Consider the following 18,341-nt stretch of genomic DNA (forward strand, 5'->3'; position numbering starts at 1 on the left):
TCTCTCCCAAATAACTCTCGGCTCGGCTGTGGCGAAGAAAGGACGGACGGATGGGTAATAAATGCGCAACACTCTCCCGCTTAAAATTTCTCTCTCCTCACTCGAATTTTCTGGTTTTGTCTCTCTCTCCTCGTGGAAGAGCAAACAGTGTTCTCTCTCCTCTTTGCTCTCTCTTCCTCCTCCGACGCTCCATCCGGTCTAGCGATTCCTCCGACGACGGCCTTTCTCTCTCCACTCGACGGCCTCATCTCGGGGCTGCATTCTCTCGGCGCACTTCTTCCTAAATCGCGCTCTCCCCAACGGCGATTTCGCTCGCCTTTCTCCGTCCCCGACTCGCGACCGAGAAGCAATCGCTCCGCCCCCCGCTCGAAGCGATCCCTCGAGAAGCCCTAAATCTGCGACCGCAAGTCAGGTTCGATTTTATTTCCCGAGTTTTATGTTCGCATCTTTGTTTTGGGGGAGAAAGGTTGGCCTAAATTTGCGACCAGAAGTTCACTGGTTTATTGCTTCTGATTCTAAGCGCAGCAATGCGAGAAGTGAAACTGCGACTGTCTCTCTCTCTACCCTTGTCCGGTTTTTCCGTTCTTGGCAAATTCGAAGATGAGCCCACTTCCGGATACATGATCTTAGGCCGACCCGTCAAGTCGAAGCCCGACGTAATCTCGCTGCTTCGCTCCACCGAGCTGTTGAATCGCTTGTGTCCGGGGGTTTCAAGATTTTCCCCCGGGGGAGGGGGCACAATCGCCTATTCCGTCATTGCAGACTTCCAGGCGAGAAGAAATGTGCCCACAATGATCACCCCAACACCGAACCGCCTCCTTTGTCCTCTCTCGGTATGTCGTCATCCCTTCTCTGCTTTCGTTTTTTCCCTCGTCGTTTGGTTTCAGGAAGTGGTGGGGATGTTATAAGTCAAAGAAAGGAATCGGGCCGTGAGGTTTCGCCTGAATTGTGAGAGATTAACGCGGGAGTGGTCGACCCCACGTCCCGTATATGGCGAACGGTATGATTTTTGAATGAAAGCGGGTTCGCATGAGCTATGAGCGTTGGTGGGGAACGAGCAAGAAAGTGGGTTTTGCTGAAAATTTTGATCTTGTTGAAGTTGGATTTAAGGGTAGGGATTTTCTTGGATTTTGGGCTCTCTCTCTCTCTTTCTTGGTCGCGCGAGCACGATCTTATGCGTGGAAATACTTGTGTTGATCCGTTCTTTTCTTTCGGTGGGACTTTGATTGTGTATTTTCCCTTTGGAAATTGTGACTGGACTTTCGATTATATGTCCCTCCGCAAGCTGAACTGTGGACCCAACTTTGCCGCACGAAGTGGATTTTAGATCAGGCTGCCGTAACAAAATCATGCACGGGTATCTATCTGTCTCGATTATTGACAAGTTGGGAGTCACGGCATTTCTGTTTGTTGAAAGCTAGTTAATCTTAGATGCTGTTTTTCAAGAAAAATTATAGGAAGAGTAGACACTGAACTAATGTGACTCTTTCGATGATATTACTTGAGATCTCTTGGAATAGTTGGTGGGTGTATCTAGATTCATGAACACCCTGGAATTGAATTAAATGGTTGCATTTCTTCTATTGATAAGCATTTTCTGCTCAACTGCTCATGCTTTGTATCTGACTTTAGTGTCCATTTTTCTTGTTTTCTCATTCTCTTTTTTGGTTTTGCCGTAAAGGGAATTAGTCGAATTGCTTGTCATCAATTATTGCGGTTAACCTTTTGACCTTGTTTTTGCTCACACTCTGTCTTGAGTTAGTTTATCTTTTTAATTCTGTCGGTCTTACTGAGATCATGGGACTTGGTGGTTCAAATATTTTAATCTTATAATTTTCTCAATTTTGATTGTTCATATGGGTTCGTGCGTTGTGAAATATTATCTGAGAAGGCCATGCCAGAATGGTTAAATGGTTTATTTGTACGGATTTGTCACCTGACTGCACCTTTATGATTCAGCACTTTTCGTTACTCCTTTCCATGTGCTGCACGAAAAGCTTTTTGACTTTGGTTCCGTTTAGCTATTATAACTTTGTCAGTATAAGGAAAGTATCAAAACTAACGTGTTTACTTCTTAATATTGCTTGCATTCAATTGTTACTTGGGTCACTTATGTGAGAATTTAGTGAGCATGGCAATTATTGGCTTTCATTTGATTCCACTGTGGAAGTACTCCATTTAGGATGTCATGGCATATTTGCTTCTTTTGACAAAGAGGATCACTACTCTAGAGTGTCCTTGCCAAATGAATCTTTCATATGGTGCATGATCAGAAAAATTTCGTTCATGCTGTAGTTATATTGGATTCATAGCTTTTAGGCCGATACTGAGAGTTCTTTGCCCATCATATGCCAGGTGCATAATTTTGCAAAATGCACGATCAGTTTTAAATCATCGTTATTTTTTCTCTCTGTAGAAAGCAATCTTTGTTATGGATTGATGAAGGCATGAGTTGAAGAAATCCTTGTTGTCCCAACTGCTCAACAGTGCTTCCATGGATGGCAAAAGCTCATCTGAGTTGAGCCTTCCCTGGTTCTGGATTATTGAGCATCTGGCAAAATTCGAGCAAGGTAAGCCATCCCTCTTGCATGGTATTCACCTTCGACAGTAGCATTTTTCAAGTTTTGGTCCACTTTCTCATCATTTTTGTTGGGCATTCATATGGTTTATGCTTTTCAGGTATCATTAAAGCGGCTCCAGAGTTACCTGCTCGCTTGGGAAAAATTATAGAGGAAGTTGTTTCTTTGAGATGCTTGGAGGATTTATGTGGCCCTAGAAATGGAAGCATGAACAGTACTTGGTCCTCATTGGGATCAAAGGCGAAAATCGATACATCAAAGAGCTGCAAAAATGTCCTACAGTAAATGTTCCATAATGTGAGTTCTAATAAATGATGCAGTGAAAATATGTTTTCTTTTCTTCATGACATCTTTCCACTGGTTCTGTTCTAATGAGTGCTGAAGTTCGGTGTCTATTCCCTGTTTATGAATTTGTTATATCTTAGGGCTCTGCATCTGATCTTGAAGTGACTGCAAATGAGTTGTTCAAATGGGACCTTCACTCATTTTTAACGCACAAGAGAACCTCTGTACCAAAAACTGCTCTAGAGGAGGTAAGCAGATCTTTCATCCAGTGCTGTCTATCTTCATGATATCGTCTTTCATCTAGTAATTCAAATCAATCTCGAAGTGCCTTTTATCCTAGCAATGTCGGCGGTCCTTCAGTAAATCTAAATTTTCACAGTCAAGTATATTACTATTAGTTCTCAATTTGTATTTACATCTTACTAATGGACACTAAAGTCAGATACAAAGCATGAGCAGTTGAGCAGAAAATGCTTATCAATAGAAGAAATGCAACCATTTAATTCAATTCCAGGGTGTTCATGAATCTAGATACACCCACCAACTATTCAAGAGATCTCAAGTAATATCATCGAAAGAGTCACATTAGTTCAGTGTCTACTCTTCCTATAATTTTTCTTGAAAAACAGCATCTAAGATTAACTAGCTTTCAACAAACAGAAATGCCGTGACTCCCAACTTGTCAATAATCGAGACAGATAGATACCCGTGCATGATTTTGTTACGGCAGCCTGATCTAAAAATCCACTTCGTGCGGCAAAGTTGGGTCCACAGTTCAGCTTGCGGAGGGACATATAATCGAAAGTCCAGTCACAATTTCCAAAGGGAAAATACACAATCAAAGTCCCACCGAAAGAAAAGAACGGATCAACACAAGTATTTCCACGCATAAGATCGTGCTCGCGCGACCAAGAAAGAGAGAGAGAGCCCAAAATCCAAGAAAATCCCTACCCTTAAATCCAACTTCAACAAGATCAAAATTTTCAGCAAAACCCACTTTCTTGCTCGTTCCCCACCAACGCTCATAGCTCATGCGAACCCGCTTTCATTCAAAAATCATACCGTTCGCCATATACGGGACGTGGGGTCGACCACTCCCGCGTTAATCTCTCACAATTCAGGCGAAACCTCACGGCCCGATTCCTTTCTTTGACTTATAACATCCCCACCACTTCCTGAAACCAAACGACGAGGGAAAAAACGAAAGCAGAGAAGGGATGACGACATACCGAGAGAGGACAAAGGAGGCGGTTCGGTGTTGGGGTGATCATTGTGGGCACATTTCTTCTCGCCTGGAAGTCTGCAATGACGGAATAGGCGATTGTGCCCCCCTCCCCCGGGGAAAATCTTGAAACCCCCGGACACAAGCGATTCAACAGCTCGGTGGAGCGAAGCAGCGAGATTACGTCGGGCTTCGACTTGACGGGTCGGCCTAAGATCATGTATCCGGAAGTGGGCTCATCTTCGAATTTGCCAAGAACGGAAAAACCGGACAAGGGTAGAGAGACAGTCGCAGTTTCACTTCTCGCATTGCTGCGCTTAGAATCAGAAGCAATAAACCAGTGAACTTCTGGTCGCAAATTTAGGCCAACCTTTCTCCCCCAAAACAAAGATGCGAACATAAAAACTCGGGAAATAAAATCGAACCTGACTTGCGGTCGCAGATTTAGGGCTTCTCGAGGGACTGCTTCGAGCAGGGCGGAGCGATTGCTTCTCGGTCGCGAGTCGGGGGACGGAGAAAGGCGAGCGAAATCGGCCGTTGGGAGAGAGCGCGATTTAGGAAGAAGTGCGCCGAGAGAATGCAGCCCTGAGATGAGGCCGTCGAGTGGAGAGAGAAAGGCCGTCGTCGGAGGAATCGCTAGACCGGATGGAGCGTCGGAGGAGGAAGAGAGAGCAAAGAGGAGAGAGAACACTGTTTGCTCTTCCACGAGGAGAGAGAGACAAAACCAGAAAATTCGAGTGAGGAGAGAGAAATTTTAAGCGGGAGAGTGTTGCGCATTTATTACCCATCCGTCCGTCCTTTCTTCTGCCAGCCGAGCCGAGAGTTATTTGGGAGAGAGTGAAAAGAGAGAGGAGAGAGAGAAAGAAGCGAGACGAGAAGGGGAAGCAAACGTGGACCTGCCAGCGGACAGGTGTCGAAGCCTGACTCGTTCAGAGCACCGATGAGGTGGTCCCTTTAGGGTACCCAATATTTTCTCATCCATTTTCCTCAATCTCACAGCGTTCGAGTACCACAAAGTCGGGACTGAAAACGAGGTCATGTCCTACATTTACTGCATGGACCAAATAATCAACAACGGGCAGGACGTCGCGCTGCTCCGCGCCAAAGGTATCATCGTGAATTATATGGAGAACGACGAGGCGGTAGCCAAGATGTTCAACTCGCTGGGCAAGGTTGTGGGGTTCAACCTCAGCCCCAGCCTCACGGACGTAATCAAGAAGGTCAACAAGTACCGCAATAAGCACTGGAACATGTGGAGGGCTAATCTCATCCACACCTACTTAAGGAATCCTTGGGTTGCATTATCTCTCATCGCTGCCGTCTTCCTCTTCGTGCTCACCACAATTCAGACTGTATATTCCGTGCTCAGCTACTACAAATGAAAACTTTGCCTCTCAGTACAACAATATACTGTCTTTTTTTCCACTTTTTTTGGTTTTTCTCCTGATGAAGGATGCTTGATCATCGTCTCTGGATCGGTTTGGGTTGTTATGAATGATTTTCCTCCTGCTTTTAGTCATGTTCATATCCCTCTTTCAATGTTTTGAATAATGGACATTTTATTTTAACATTATCAAATGATGATTTTCTTGTTTCATTCTCCTTCATGTTTGTACAATTTGAATCGGGTAGGGTGAAGGATGATCAAGTTTTAGACAGATGAAATCTACCTTAGCAACATTTCTTCTTGATTAAATTTGTTAAGTGGCAGTGAATTTAAGTGAGAAAACAAATATGACTTTCAAAGTCATCTCTAATCACCATTTGCTTCAATCATTCTAAAAAAACTAAGGTATCTGATGTTGGTACCTAAATTTTGGTTTAAGTATTTATGATAAAAATTGCATAAAAAAAAATTAGAGACCAACCGGACCTTAACAAAAGGATTTTCGCACCACCTAGCTCTCAGTTTTATTTTACCATCTTTTCGGATTTAAAAAAAAAAAAAAAAAAGGTGAGGCCTGCGCAGGTTGGGCCTTCGCGCCCAGCCCTCCCTTTTTTTCCTTCCGGGTGGGCCGGGCCCATCTGGCCCCAGCTCCCCCTAACGGCCCGGCCCAGCTCTCTCGTTCATCTTTTCCCTACCTTCCTCCCGCTGCGCGCCACGCGCGTAGACAGAGAGCATTGAGCAAGAGGGGCAGAGGACGGCGATGCATGTGGAGCAGCGCGAGGACCGGCGGGAGACCCGGACGGATGGGCGGGCGCCTTCAATGCGGTAGAGGAGGTGACCTCACTAGAGCTGCCTGGACTGGTGGGACGCTGGTTCGGCCCGGGGAGGACAGTCGGAGAGCCGAAGACCGACTATCGAGGAGCCACCGCCGACCGGCCCCCCTTGGCCTATGAATAAGGCGTCGCGCCGAGGCCAAAAAGACACGCAAAGAGAGACACAGAAGTAACGAGCTCCGACCCCCCCGAGAGTCATCTGGAGCTTCCCGAGTGAGCGAATCCGAGCGAGAGAGATTTGAGTTCGAGAGCTGTGAGCGAGGGTCGAGTGGAAGATCTGAACTGTAAGAGAGGGAGGAGAGATTTGAGAAAAAAAAAAAAATCCAGATCCGAGGGAGAGAGAGGTCGCGAGGACCCGGCCTCGCCGCCGCGTGCAGCACTGGCTGCTTGGCCCGATGCCACCGCCGTGCAGCCACCGACGATGAGGCCTGCTCTCGTCGCTCCCATCGCCGCCCGCGCCTATAGCCGTTGCCTTTCTGTCCCACGACGACCCAGCCGCCCATTGGGCTCGACCGAGCCCCTGCATCGTCGAACCCGCCGTCGCCTCTTCTGTCGATCCACCGCCCGGTGACTTCCCAGCCGCCCCCATCGGAGCTGTAGAAAGACGGCGAAGGAGAGAGAGGCGCGAGTCGGGTCAGATCCGGGTTGGGCGCGGGTCACAATCGGGTAGGGCTTTCGCTGCTAGGAGGGAGAAACGGGCTGGGCTTGTGTTTTTTACTTTGTTTTGGGTCTCGGCCAAATTCGCGGGCCAGGCCTCGCCTTTCATTTCCTTCGCGGCTGAAGGGCACGGTTGGGCTGGGCCTATTCGCGGAAACTAGCCCAGCCAGAGGCCTGTGCCACGCGCCCGGGCCAAGTTCGACCGGGTCGGACGCGGAGTTCCGACTCGGATCCGTTTTTAGAATATGATATATTCTTATTTTATTATTAAAAAATAGAAAAATCCAAAAAAATGATTTAAACTAACAAAAAGAAATTGAAAAACCCAAAAGTATTTTATATTTCCCAAAAAAATCACAAAAATAAAAAATCACCTTCCAAAAATTAAAAAAAAAAATCTTAAAAATAGCATTTGAGTGGTTTTTCTTAAAATATGTGAAAATACTTAACAAAAAAATAAAAATAAAAATAAAAATAAATCATGTTTAAGTTCTTGGAAACAAATATTAGCTAATGCCAATTGCGCCCTTATGATACATGGATTTCTATTTCCTTAATCTGATTAAGAATTGAATCCTAAAATTCGTAATTAGTACAAAATGCTGCATAAATGCTTTACTTGATATTTAAATAAGATTAGGTACCGGAAGGATATTAATGATTAATTAACATAATCAAATCTTTGATCCTAATTTCTCTGTTGCGTTGGGTGAAGTATATCTCCTCATATTTTATTTGGGTTTCTAATCGACCCACCCCAAATCTATTAATGGCGACTCCATGATAAAATTAACTTGCGGGTTAAAAACTCAATCCATAAGTCATGAATTGATGGGCTTGGGAGAGCCTGTACTAAGCCCTATGCTTAGCCCTCGCCAATGCGTAAGAAGGCACTGAAAAGGGAGGTCACGACACTTTATTGTTGATCTCAATGTATAATTTGTTGAAATGATTTCCATTATATTAAAGATATTACAAAGCATTACACTTTATGAGGAAACATACAATAATATAAATAATAAAGCTGCAAATCCCTTGATTTTAATATATTCAAGAATCTGCTTGTGATTTTCATTGACATTTCCATATTCTTCTCTCTTAATGGGACAACAATGCCTTAACTCCCCTTCAAATTGGGAATGGGACAATTCCAAATTCTCAATTTGCAACATAAGTTTCCAAATGCGTTTTTGGAATAATAGCTTCGTGAAGAGATTAACAATTCGATGCACAAATATAACATACTTAGTCACAAGAGTTCCACAAGCCACTTTTTCTCGCACATAATGATAATCTAATTTGATATGTTTAGTTCTTGCATATAACATAAGATTAATTAACATATGAATTGCACTAAAATTATCACAAAAATAATATTGATGGACTAAAGAGATGAATACCTAAATCTCTTAAAAGGAAAGATATCCAAACAATTTCAGCTATTGTCAACCAATTGCACGATGCTCCATATTGGCACTAAATGGAGCAATCATTCATTGCTTCTTAGCACTCCATAATATATAGTTACTGCAGGTACAAAATATCATAGTCGATCATCAAGTCAAGTAGCAATTTGCCCAGCCTTCATCACAAAGGCATACAACTCTATGGTTAACTTGGACAAGATGTGCATTTCTCGATTTATTGTGCCACTAACATAGCGCAAAAGTGCTTCGCAATTTGAAAATGAGTCACAGTAGGCCAATGTATGAATTGAGATATAAAATTGACCGCATATGAAATATCTAGATGTGTGATGGTGAGATATTAAAGAGCTCCGACAATACTTTGATATAACATGGGATTCGAAAATAATTTCGCATTTGAGAGAACAAGTGCGAGTGGCTATAGGCGTGGATCTTGGCTTGCAAACATCTATTTAAGCACATTCAAGAATTGACAAAGCATATGTGGTTGGAACAAATAAAGACTATCTATATTCTAACCTCCACAACCAAAAAGTAATACACTGGCTCTATATCCTTTATTGTAAATTCACTACTCAATGAAGAAATAAATCCATCAAGCAAGTTTGGATCATTGCTAATGACAATCATATTGTCCACGAATAAAAGTAGAGCTAGAATGCCATGATCTGATTTTTGAATGAACAACGAAGGATCTATGATCTACAAAAGAAACCAAATGCTAAAAGAAACAAGCTAAAATGATCAAACCACGCTTTTGATGCTTGCTTGATTCCACACAAAGCTCTCTCAAGTTTGCAAACATAATACAGGTTTTGTGATCCTCAAAACAAGGCGGTCGCTCCATATAAATAGATTGTGACAGAAATAAATATATATATTAAAAATAAATAAATAAAAATTGACCAAAAAAATATTAAAAATGAAAAGCAACAAATGGGGAGTAGATTAAAAAGAAAAAAAAAATTAATCTCACTTGCGTCAATCGTACACTCTCACTACTCTCCCTCCTATACATCCAAAAAGGCCCTCTTTTCATCTAATTTGTAGATATGTGAAACAAATTTTTCATTGGACTGTCAAAAAAATATGCATCCACGGAAAAAAAAAAAAAAAAAACAAATGTTGATATACTGACAATGCTAATTTATAATTTTTGTAATATAACTAAGTACGATGTATTACGTAATGGGATGAGATGCCCATACTTTTTAAGTTTCTACATTGAGTCATGCAATATCAATTTTGTAGACTTTAATCATCAAATTGATTTGAAATGCCTGTGTTTGTCATGTTTGGTGCATGAGGACCTATAAATTGCATAATGACTCGTCTGCAGTCTCACACTCTGTTCAATGGATGTTAAGGCTATTGTTAAACTTGGATAAACGTCTTTGCCTGTTTTGTCTAATTGCAACATCGGTAATGCACACAGAGCTGTCTGTACAATGTAGGGATTTTTATATTTATTCTAGACATTCCATTGCCATTAGCACAGCCCTCATTATATGCAAGGCAACCCCTTCATTGTCTCATGCCAGACTCTTAAAGTCTGTAGTCGTTTTGGAATCATTTTCGATAGACGAGAGGACAAAGGGTCTCCTTCTGTCTCGCCTCGTCGTTGCTGTTGAAAAACAGACCAAGAAACATATATCTGGGACCAAAATCAGTCTCTACACAGACTCGAGACGATGGAGAAAGCAAAAACGGGACACACGAGTAGAATGCCATTCCTTGTATGGGTGAGATTAGGGACATGAGGCAAGTTGAGCTTGGATTAGAGACACTAGCATCATACACCGGATGTAGCTTTGTCCAACTAGTTATCGAAGAGGTGGAAAAATTCACCAGCTCACAAGTCAAAACACAACCAGGCCACAAAGCCCCCAAGGATGCCAAGAGACTCGCGGAAAAAACCTGTCCCTTAAGAACCACGAACAGCCTTCAGTCCGTTATTAGCAGCACGTTATTAAGGAAAGAAACCGCACACGCTGCACAATCGAATCAAAGCAAATATGGCAAGTTCTTCACGTCCCCAACATCATTTGGTTGGGACATCACATGCCCCGATATCAGATCAAATTGTTTATCAACAAATTCAACCACCTTTCCTAATGCCAAAGAGCTGCAAAATCTGAAGATTGAAAATATGGGCAACTTCGTCGACTTGATGGGATCCACAGTACATGCAAATTTATTGATACACATACTTGATATCACAAAGGAACTAATGACAAAACTTCCCGGAATTTCACTTATTAGATTTTACATGACGTCCTATGTTTAGATAAAGAAAGAAAATTCACCTCCAGAGAGCAGTAGCTCCACCGTAATCACAGAGCACACAGCATTTGGCACTACAAGGTCAATTTTTTCCCCCGAATGGGGCAACATTAGAAACTCAGAGCACTCGCAATCACAACCTTCACCAAAGGAAGATTGGATTGTATAGCAAAGTTCTACAAGTTAGCCTACTAGGTCCCTCTGCTATTAAGTATTGAGTAGCAGCTGACTTGGTTGGTCCATTAGCATAAGAAAATTAAGGGTTGGTCCATTCCCCAAACAAAAATACCATTAACATAGTTCATATTGCATTTTTTAGTTTTGTATCACGTGTAAATCATATGGCTTGAACACAATGTTACCGTGTGCCGTTGTACGTGTAATCAAAGATACTTCTGAAAGATGTGGCTAGCTATGGTAACTTTAAACACTACATTCAACTCTTTGTTAATGAAATATGATTCTCGATAGTTATTTGACTGAATTCCATTGATCTTTAGAAGATAGTTTGGGATTTAACAATTTTGGAATCAAATGAAAGTAAGAGAATTTGGAGGGTGAAGGTCTTAGAGATAAGAAATATCAGCATTGAAGTTTGCATAAAAAGAAATTTGTCATTATCCGTCAGAGTTCTTAACAATGAGAGGGGAGCTACTCGCATAAATAGAGGGCCTACGGACTTCATGCGGCGGGGGCCCAAAAGAAGAGAGAGAGAGAGAGAGAGAGAGAGAGAGAGGAGTGTGTTCAGAGAAAAAGTGAGCTCGTCCTCCCTGACACATTGATACGAAAAAAAGCCAAGGGAGGGGACATCTTTTACAGAAAGGACAAAGGAGAGTATGGAGAGGAAAATAAAAGAAAGGGTGGAAAGTGCTGGCTGTAAAACAAACGTGTTTTTCCCTTGTCCCACGTGAAAAAGTTGGGAGGATACATGCTGCATTTAATTTAACATTTATACTCAATCATTTGATAATTATTTTAAAATAACTTTAATGTAAAAATCAATATTAAAAAAGCTGAAAGCTTAATGTTAGTCCTACTAAGTATTAATATTAAGTTTTCAGCATTTAGCCAAATATTGAAATTCGTTTTTCTTCCAAAACTATCCCCACTCATTATATATATTTGATTTTTTTAGCATTTATATATATATATATATATATATATATTTGATTTTTATCATTATTGTCAAAATTTATATTTAAAAAGTTACATTATTTTTCAATTTCAAAAAAAAAAAACTAAAAATTCCAATGAAGGGTTTGGTCTTTTATATATATATATATATATATATATATATATGTATGTATGTATGTATATGTATTTTTTAACATTATTGTCAAATTTTATATTTAAAAAGTTGCATTCATTATTTTTTCAATTTAAAAAAATAAAAATTAAAAAATTAATATTATTCACTTAAATGGCTTTTCAAATGTGTTTTTTTTTTTTTTTTACTAAATGGCATTTTCTCAAAATTGCTTCTCAAAGTATAATTTACCAACAACCTTTGCATTTACCCAAAATCTTTTAGACTAAATTACTTTGCATTTTCCCAATAGGTTTTGAAAATGCTAAACCAAACGTACTTATAGACTATTTTATAAGTATGAACTTCTTCTAATTTGTTTAAAGGAAATGAATGGGTTGTAGGCTAGATAAACAATATTCACATGTAGGTGCGTGAATATTAGGTGTTGTACTGTATGCGCTCGCAATTTAATTAGCATTGATCCCTTATTTTTTAATGTTATTTCGTACTATTTTCTTATTAATATTTATTAGTCGAAAGGTTGTGATAATTCATTCAGTATTTTGGAAATTATGAAATTCGTAATTTTATAAAAAAAAAAAATTAATTATCTTTTAATTATTCTTATTCTAATTATGTCTTTTCAAGATAACATTTGAGAATATACTTGTTCGTTTGTAACTTTGAAAATTAATTAAATATACCAGTTTCAACATGAATGTGTATGAAGCCTTTTCGAGTTTTCTTTCCAAAACTATAACAATCATCTCAATTGTTTCCATTAAGAGACTGTGGAGCAATATTGGAATTGTTATATAGTATTTTCAATCAAAACTTTATTGTATTTTGAAGGATATTTTTTAATGACCATTAGCAACTTTGTGAGTTTATTATTTGATCCAATTTAAAGGCATACTTTCCAACATGGTGTCCTTCCCTGGTGCTTCGTTTGCTTCAACCCTGCACCTCGCTGTAACTCGTTCGACACATTTTCCAGCCACCACCCAACGAGGACGTTGGATTTGCAAGCATCGGACCCGCTGCACTTCGTTGCTCCACCCCTTCAATCTACGTTTGTTAAGCCACCGTTGCCGCACTAAGCCAAACTTCCGACGAGGCTTGCTGATTTGCCATCTATCGTGCTGTTGCTCTTGTTCCCTGGATCGACGACATTGCTTAGTTCCTCGCCCAAGGTCGATGGTGCCGTTCCCTGGTCTTTTGAAGCCTGCTCCGTCCAACAAGGCTGCCGTTCTGCTTAGCTTGTTACAGCTGTTTCTGTTTCTGTAGGTGTGAAGAAGTTCTCGCCAACGTTCGGTGAAGTTTCTGCCCCTATCCGTGACCTCACTCCCAGCCAAGAGTCGTCGCTGGGCTCTCTTGCTCGCTGTGATCCCACTGATCCGAAGCAGGCCTCTTCACCGAGACGCCCATTGGCGTCATTGGCCGTACCAAGAGCCCCCATCGAGCTCACTCCTTGCCACTCAAGTTCGCCATGCACCACCGTGAACCGGTCGTGAAGCCGCCCACCATTCGTCACCCACTGCGATCCCTCGCGTTGGTCACGTCCATGAGGAGCCTGGTCGATCATCATCCGCTGGCCTGATTGGGAGTTTGCATATTCAAGTTAGGTAATTATCTAATCCAATCTTAAACTTGATATTTTATTTCCTAATTTGAACTAATGTGATTTTCAGCGTTAAGAATTTTTTTATTTATTATGTTTGTCTTTATCATGGATAAGTGCCCTATCAAGATCGCAGTATAATCATTAATACGAGCCGTGAGATGACAAGTCATTTTTTTGTTATGTTTGAGTGCCCTATCAAGATTGTAATATCCATTAATTTAAGACGCGGTATGATGACTTATTTTTCTGGATACCGTAATCTTTTATTTTGAATCTTGATGGATATCCTGAGTGATTTTTGCTATGTTTGAAATTTTGATTAGATAATATTGCCTAGTTTAAATTGGATTGCATTTTATGATTTTTTTTAAAACTTAGCGTATATTCTAGATATGAATAGTCTTTAAGGATTTTAGATAATGTCTGCATATTCATATAATGTTGCATGATTAAAATGGTTTTCTAAAATAGGAGATGGTTTAGGTCAAATTATTCCCTAATCTAGGCTGGATGACTTTTTATTTTACATAGTTTAATTAGGCATTTACCAATTTCGAATTTTAATGAAAACACCAAAATATCGTATGCATGTCATATGCCATTTGTGTGTCACATAGTGTGTATGTTAGGTTCATTTAATTAGAAATTGCACATCATTAGAGCTAGGTCATGTAGTTAAAATTGCATGTCATACAGGCTATTTTATTTTCAAGATAAAAGAAAACCAAAAAATTATTGCTTGCCATGGTGTTTAATTTCCTACAATTTATTGCTTTGATTATTGAGTGTAATGTTTGTGCACTCGCAATATTACTCCATTGTATGTTAATGATTTAGGTTAAAATCAATATCCAAGCTATGTATAATTTATTTTTTTTGAAAATAAAAGAGAAATGTGTTAGAATAATTTAGCATAACCAAGTCCTTAAACTCACATTCTCTGGCTTGTAGGAGTAAATTATAATTGACAATACTTTCCTTGGGTATTTAATTGACCCATAAAAAACTGATTAGTGATGACATCTTGATAAAAATTATTTGCATGTTAAATGACTTTAACCTAAGTTGCGAAGAGTTTAAGAGAGCTCGATCTAAGTTGAGCTTAGTAATTCATTAGCCAACCTTAAGTAGTGCACCCACTTGGGGAAGCTCGCAACACATCTTTGCATGTTCTCGAGTTTTGTCGTCAATTAAATTCCGGCACAATTTGTGTATGTGTGTTGTCATGAAAGTGGCTATACATTCAAGTTTTGTCGTCGATTAAATTCCAACTAGATTTGTATGGCATTTTGGTTTGAAATTTGAAGTAAAAGTTTGCAGTTATTTATTATTTGCCTAGATGTTTCCTATTCGGAATCATCACAAAACATGTCTCTTATCCTAATAACCCACGTTTTATTGGATTTTATCACTTGAACTCATATTAACTCATTTAGTAAAATTAAGCTAACTCATATGACCCAACTCATCATATATGAGTTGATAAATAAGTTTTCAACCTATTATGACACCTCTACATACGACTAGACGTGTGCCCTATTGCTAATGAATCTACTTCATATCTTATACTTTCCCAGCTTCACAAGGATTCTTTCAAAGTAGCGAACTTTCTTTAATCAGTTCTTCTTTTTTAAATCATTCTTTGAGCAAGAAAGGAATGTCCTCTAGTTGGCTTATTTGGGACTTAAACTGAATGTGTTGCTCGGGCTGAAGGGACCTGGAATGAGGCTGTCAATTTGCGTAATTAGAACTTAACGTAGAAAACCGATTCATCAACATGATGGCTTAATCGGGTGATGGAATTAGTTGCTTTTGGACTGAATTGATGTTTCACAAGATATTTGTGTTCAGAGTTTACTAATTATAGTAGTTATTATAGATCCAAGTGCTTTTGGATTGGAGCTCTTAAGCAGTTATAATGGATTCGAGCTCTTATCAATTGGAGCTCGTAAATGATTGCAACCGATTGTACAAAAACAAGGGAAGTATTTGAATTGCACACAAGATGATTATAACCTATCTTATATGTCATGTGAAGTTAATTTATGAGAAGTTAAATGATTGTCATAAGCTAACTGTACACACATAATATCATTGCATCACTATTTGTGATAACTTTTTTTCTTCTTCGTTCATGCAATGTATGCACAAGAGAAGTGCATTGAGTACTAGATATGATGCTCAAGTAAGAAATTTGGAATATGTCAAACATATGAAATAAAGATTTATCACCAGATTTAATGAAAAATAAGTCTTATTTTAGATCTAGTATCACATCAAATGTGTAAAGTCGGTAACCGAATTGGCATTATGTGCATTCAATCCATATGAGCCCTTCAATTTAAAGTAGCACTTGCGAAATTCATCGAATTCGAAGGCTAATACACTGATCGGGAGATCCCGGGCGTTGCGCGCGTGCAATTCGAATCCTTGGACCCAAAATGTGACTTGCGCATCCATGGCTAGTCCCGTAGTACTTCTCCATCCTGAAGCATTGGGCTTGGGCAACCCCGAACGCTATTCCCATCTCTCTCTCTCTCTCTCTAAATTCACCTCCGCTCTCTCTCCATTCAGCTTTTACAAACAACAAGAACATAAGGCACTCCATAACAGAAACTTGCGGAACCATGGCTCTGCCCTCGAACGAGACCGACTGGATCGTCCAATTCAACGAGCAACAGTCCTGGGAGAAGTGGTCCATCTACAGGGTCCCCACTCACGTCACAGACCACAACCGCATGGCCTACCAGCCGCTGGCTGTCTCCTTCGGCCTCTACCACTACGGCGAGGAACACCTCCTCTCCATGGAGGAACACAAGCATCGTGCGCGCTACCGCTTCTTCACGCATTCGGGGAAGCTCCTCGAGCGCTTGCTTGAGTCCCTAAGGGGGGGTGGTGGGGGACCTCATGGCAAGCTACGTCGCGCTGGACCCAAAGTCGAAGGAGGGCAGCGAGGGCACAGTGCGCAGGTTCCTGGAGCTGATGGTCACTGATGGCTGCTTCATGCTCAAGATCCTGAGGTACGCTACCGACAAGGGCGACAACTAAGGGCCCAACGACCTCATTTTTGGCAACTACGGTATGGTCTACATAATGAAGCACATTAGGAGGGACATGCTCGTGCTGGAGAATAAGCTTCCGATGCAAGTGCTGGATCGGCTGGTTGCTGTCGAGAGCAATGGCCAGCAGGTTACTTTCTTAGATTGGCTCCTTCCTAAGAGGTTATTGCACGCATGGAAACCAGGTACCATGTGCACCTAACGGTACATCCTGGTGATCCCATATGAATACCGTGTGGGATCCATCAACTCTAATGCTCCCAACTTGTTGGATGCACAATTAATAATTGCATTATTCAATCTATCACCGCTATCGAAAACTTATTTTGTTTTTCCTGTTTAAAGCGAGTACTAATTGATATGACAGCAATCTCATATTCAATGCACTGACATTACTCCAACAATGCAGGATGAAGAATTCATTAATAGGCTCATCCTCGAATTCTGCTCTCCCGGCACGCACATCCCGAGGATGGGCAAATGCCTGCACATCCTGGACGTCTTCAGAAAGAGCTTGCTGCACCATGTGGAGAAGCCCAATATCCCGCATGAGCAGGACGAGGGCAGCGAGAAGATTATCCAACCGGCCGTCGAGCTCAACTATGCCAGGATTCGGTTCAAGAAGAGCAAGACCAACAGTCTCAGGGACATCTCCTACGCCAGGGGGGTCCTGAGGCTCCCCGTGATCGAGGTGGATGACACTACCGAGTCTGTGTTCCTCAACTTCATCGCACTCGAGCGCTTCCACATTGGGGTGGGTACAAGGTCACGACCTACATCTCCTTCATGGACGACATCATCGCTAACGAGCGGGACGTCCAGCTACTCCAAACCCATGGTATCATCCACAATGCCATCAGGAGCGAAAAAGCGGTCACCGAGCTGTTCCGCTCGCTGTCCAAGGATGTGGTGCTCGACCCTGAAAGCAGCCTCGACGCTGTGCGCAAGAGGCTCAAAATGTACTGCCAGAAACCCTGGATCACGTGGAGGGCTAATCTCATCCGCACCTACTTCAATAACCTTGGCTTGTAAAAAGCACTTAAGATTCCCTAGTATTTTTTTTTTTTTCATTGAATTGATTCGCATGAATTTCAAGAAGAGAACAAATCCTCTTGTCTCCTTTGGGGCGTTGTCATCGTGTTTTAGTAGAGACACTCTAACAAAGAAGATATAAAAAGAAAGAAAAGGAGAACTTGCAAATTGTGTATTGTGGTTTAGTTTAGTGTGTACCTATCTTTGACCACGAAAATGCTGCGACAAGGCAAATAATAGAGTGATAATGCCACAATCTAAACTTTATGGTTTGTAAATTTTTAATTTGTTTAATGTGGTTTCTGAACTTTATTTTAATATTCAATGTGATTTCTGAACTTTTAATTTATTCAATATGATTCATGGACTTTTCGTACATGTTTAATATAGTCCCTGAACTACACCAAAATGTTTAAAGTAGTTTTTTCATTCATTTAAGATCAATAATAACACTGAAATTTTTATTTAATCTAAAAACTAAATAAAATATATATCAAAATTTTAAGGATTACATTAAGCAAATTAAAAATTAAGGTATCACATTATATATTAGATAAAAATTTAAAGATAACATTGAATAAAATAAAAATTCATAAATCATATTATATATTAAGCTAAAATTTATAGATTATTTGCAAAAAAATAAAAGTCCCAAGCATGCCTTTTCTTTTGCCCTTGTCGTGTCTTGTGATTCTGTTTTACAG

The 18,341-nt window shown here is 40.5% G+C and overlaps 1 protein-coding gene, 1 long non-coding RNA gene and 1 other non-coding gene across 3 annotated transcripts; 2 read left to right on the plus strand and 1 right to left on the minus strand.

The window, feature by feature from the left end:
* Positions 1-361: 361 nt before the first annotated feature.
* Positions 362-3,142, plus strand: LOC120293394. Its single transcript, XR_005551153.1, has 5 exons — positions 362-412; positions 526-833; positions 2,417-2,570; positions 2,680-2,876; positions 3,005-3,142. It is a non-coding gene; the product is annotated as an uncharacterized LOC120293394 (long non-coding RNA).
* Positions 3,143-10,087: 6,945 nt separating this feature from the next.
* On the minus strand, positions 10,088-10,905 carry LOC104422229. The gene is made up of 2 exons (XR_005551596.1): positions 10,697-10,905; positions 10,088-10,515 (listed from the first exon to the last, which is right to left on the minus strand). It is a non-coding gene; the product is annotated as an uncharacterized LOC104422229 (transcript).
* A 5,722-nt stretch (positions 10,906-16,627) lies between these two features.
* On the plus strand, positions 16,628-17,637 carry LOC120293746. The gene is made up of 3 exons (XM_039313471.1): positions 16,628-16,735; positions 17,015-17,370; positions 17,466-17,637. The coding sequence occupies exons 1-3, from the start codon at positions 16,628-16,630 to the stop codon at positions 17,635-17,637; spliced, it is 636 nt and encodes a 211-aa protein (XP_039169405.1).
* The last annotated feature ends 704 nt before the right edge of the window (positions 17,638-18,341 follow it).

This window comes from Eucalyptus grandis, chromosome 5 (genome assembly GCF_016545825.1).
Source record: "Eucalyptus grandis isolate ANBG69807.140 chromosome 5, ASM1654582v1, whole genome shotgun sequence".
In the NCBI taxonomy this organism is placed as follows: Eukaryota; Viridiplantae; Streptophyta; class Magnoliopsida; order Myrtales; family Myrtaceae; genus Eucalyptus; species Eucalyptus grandis.

What these genes read in the sequence shown, in the direction of transcription:
- LOC120293746 (XM_039313471.1), top strand. Translation starts at nt 16,628, where the DNA reads ATGGTCTACATAATGAAGCACATTAGGAGGGACATGCTCGTGCTGGAG. An exon ending in TCGAGAGCAATGGCCAGCAG is followed by an intron (nt 16,736 to 17,014) that starts GTTACTTTCTTA and finishes CCAACAATGCAG; the next exon opens with GATGAAGAATTCATTAATAG. An exon ending in CACATTGGGGTGGGTACAAG is followed by an intron (nt 17,371 to 17,465) that starts GTCACGACCTAC and finishes CAATGCCATCAG; the next exon opens with GAGCGAAAAAGCGGTCACCG.